The sequence below is a fragment of the Trichosurus vulpecula genome, chromosome 8 (assembly GCF_011100635.1).
Source record: "Trichosurus vulpecula isolate mTriVul1 chromosome 8, mTriVul1.pri, whole genome shotgun sequence".
NCBI classification, from domain to species: Eukaryota; Metazoa; Chordata; class Mammalia; order Diprotodontia; family Phalangeridae; genus Trichosurus; species Trichosurus vulpecula.
The window spans coordinates 247,049,829-247,052,331 of record NC_050580.1 but is presented as its reverse complement, the minus strand read 5'-3'; the positions used below and the strand labels follow the sequence as shown (position 1 = coordinate 247,052,331).

Here is a 2,503-nt window from a genome sequence, read left to right as displayed (position 1 = left end):
TTCATTTTCCAGCCTTTTTCTTGACTTTTAACTCTTTGCTAAAATGAGGTTTGCTTCCAGGGTGAAGGGTGCACTGTCCCAAGCTTCAAGGATTGTTTTTTTGTTGTTGTTTTTTGTGCAGCTTTGTTCAGAGGTAATTCTGAGGACTTGTGACTTTTCAGTTCTTCCAAGGCAGTATGATATAGGGGAGAGGATGTATTATTCTCTTGTACTGTGCGCTGGTTTGTGAGCAACCACGAGCACTCTTTTCCACCCTGGAACTGTGACCAGGGTTCTTGCTATCTTGTGATTACAAGCTTTGATGTGCTAGCGCTTCTCTTCGTCCTGGGCCTGAGACCAAGGACTACAACCCACACCAAAGTATGGCCAATGTAACAGAGTCCCTGGTCCCAGGAAAGGGACCCCTATGATATCCTCCTGAGAAGTTGTCTGATGTCCTTACCATCCGTGGCCTGAAAGGTCAGGAAGAATTGCTGCCACCACTGATTCAGTCAGCTCCTGGTGTGCTAGGGCCAGGTCTACATGGGCTTGGTTTGACTTGGACTGAGCTCTACTCCCACCCTGGTACAACAGATCTTTCCTGCTGAACTTCTTTTTTTTTTTTTTTTAAGTTGAGTCAAGCTGTTTATTTAATGTTACAAAAAGTATCTAGTGAAACAGACCAAAGCCCACAACATCATTGGACTCCTAGGATTCTTCCTTTTTTGCTTCTTCTTTCTTCTTCTCCACAGCTGGGGCAGCTGTGCTAGCAGGAGCAGCCCCTCCAGCAGGGGCAGCACCACCAGCTGCTGGGGCAGGTCCACCAACTCCTACATTGCAAATGAGGCTTGCAATGTTTACATTGGACAGGGCCTTTGCAAATAATCCAGGCCAGAATGGTTCAACATTTACACCTGCTGCTTTAATGAAGGCATTGATTTTATCCTCGTTGACCGTAACCTCATCATCGTGAAGGATGAGGGCGTAGTAGATGCAAGTGAGCTCGGAGACGGCCATTTCATTGGATGGATGAAGATACTTGTTTGTAGTGATGCTAGTCGCCCCAACTCGGCCTTAGCTTCTGAAGAACAACCAAGCACCTTACAGACAACTGAAAAGCTCCTGCTGAACTTCTAAGTTGTCTTGGTGTAGCAACAATCTGCTTGTAGTTGCTGTAGGTGTCTAAGACCCACCAACAACCAGCACTCAGAAAGCTACAAACACAGCTTCTTTGATCTGCTTTTCTAAGGAAAGCAACTTTAAGGGGTTAACAATCTCAGTTTAGTTAAACATACATATATCAATCACTTAGTTCATGGGGGAAAGATCAGCACTCTGAACTTCAAGGCAAATACAAATTACAAACATCAACAGACAGACCTTGTCTGATTTAAATCACAATTCATACTTACCAGAGAAGCACCAACATCTTATCTGTCTGGGTTACAAAGCCAGGAGGCAGTTACAGCTTGCCCAGAGTCTCAACACTCCTTCCATGAGTGTGCCCCAAAAGTCAAATGCCAAGTTCCCCTCAATTATATCCTGTTTGGTGCCCTGAGGGCTCTGACTTCACCCACGCAGACAAAAGGGAGACAAGGAGATGTGATAGTCTTAGCATCCCAAAGGGGAAGGACAGAGACAAGTCTGATTGCCTTAACACTTGGGCTGAACAATTGTTTCACTCCATCTTTTTGTGGGTTCTGTTGCTCTAGAATTTGTTTTGGGTCATTATTTAAAGGAGAGGTTTGGGGAGAGCTCAGGCAGGTCCCTGCTTCTTTTCCACCATCTTGGCTCTCCCCCGTCTCCACCTCTGTTTTCTACTGCTCAAATCTCTGAGTCTTTTTGGGCTCTGCCTCCTCTGGTTGGAGGGGCCTGGTTTGGGGCCCACTTTGTCCAATATCCACTGAAAGAGGATATATGAAAACTAGATTTGTAGGTTCTTTTACTCAGAGAATTCCCTTTCCTATCACCAGCTCTACATAACCATGTCTTTTCCCCCTTCTTAGAGGTGGGATAAACCCATTCCACCCCCGAACCAGGCAGGAGAAATTTTTTCTGCTTCTTGTGAGGTGGGAGAATGATGAGCTCATAATGATTCATTGTCATGAGGGTAGATTTCCATAATTAGAGCTTAAAAATACATGTTTTTCAGATTATTTTCAGTCTTTACCTGGAGACAAGTGAGGGTAATTAGGGCTAGTGGGAGCTTGTTTGATACACTTTTGTTATTTCAGGAGGCTTCATAATATAGAGAGGTGTTAATACTACCTTTCTCTTTTTGATATAGTTTAATGGCTATACATTTGACTCATTTCTACATGTTTTAGGTTTGTTGAAGTGGGAAAGTTAAGGTTAAAAAATTGTATCATATTGCTAATAATTATCAAGAAATATTCATTTTTCTTGGAATCGCTTACTCTCTAATAATTTTACACATGGTAGATGTTTATTTTATATAAAATCATACTTTTTATTGTAAAATCATAGTAGACAATTACATGAGATATATAGATAACTATTATTC

At 42.5% G+C, this 2,503-nt stretch overlaps 1 protein-coding gene across 1 annotated transcript; it reads right to left on the bottom strand.

The window, feature by feature from the left end:
* Nucleotides 1–687: 687 nt before the first annotated feature.
* Nucleotides 688–996, bottom strand: LOC118829906 (60S acidic ribosomal protein P1-like). The gene has a single exon (XM_036736731.1). The coding sequence runs from the start codon at nucleotides 994–996 to the stop codon at nucleotides 688–690; it is 309 nt and encodes a 102-aa protein (XP_036592626.1).
* Nucleotides 997–2,503: the final 1,507 nt, after the last annotated feature.

Excerpts from the sequence above, each read along its gene's own strand:
- LOC118829906 (XM_036736731.1), bottom strand. The coding sequence starts at position 996 with ATGGCCGTCTCCGAGCTCACTTGCATCTACTACGCCCTCATCCTTCAC.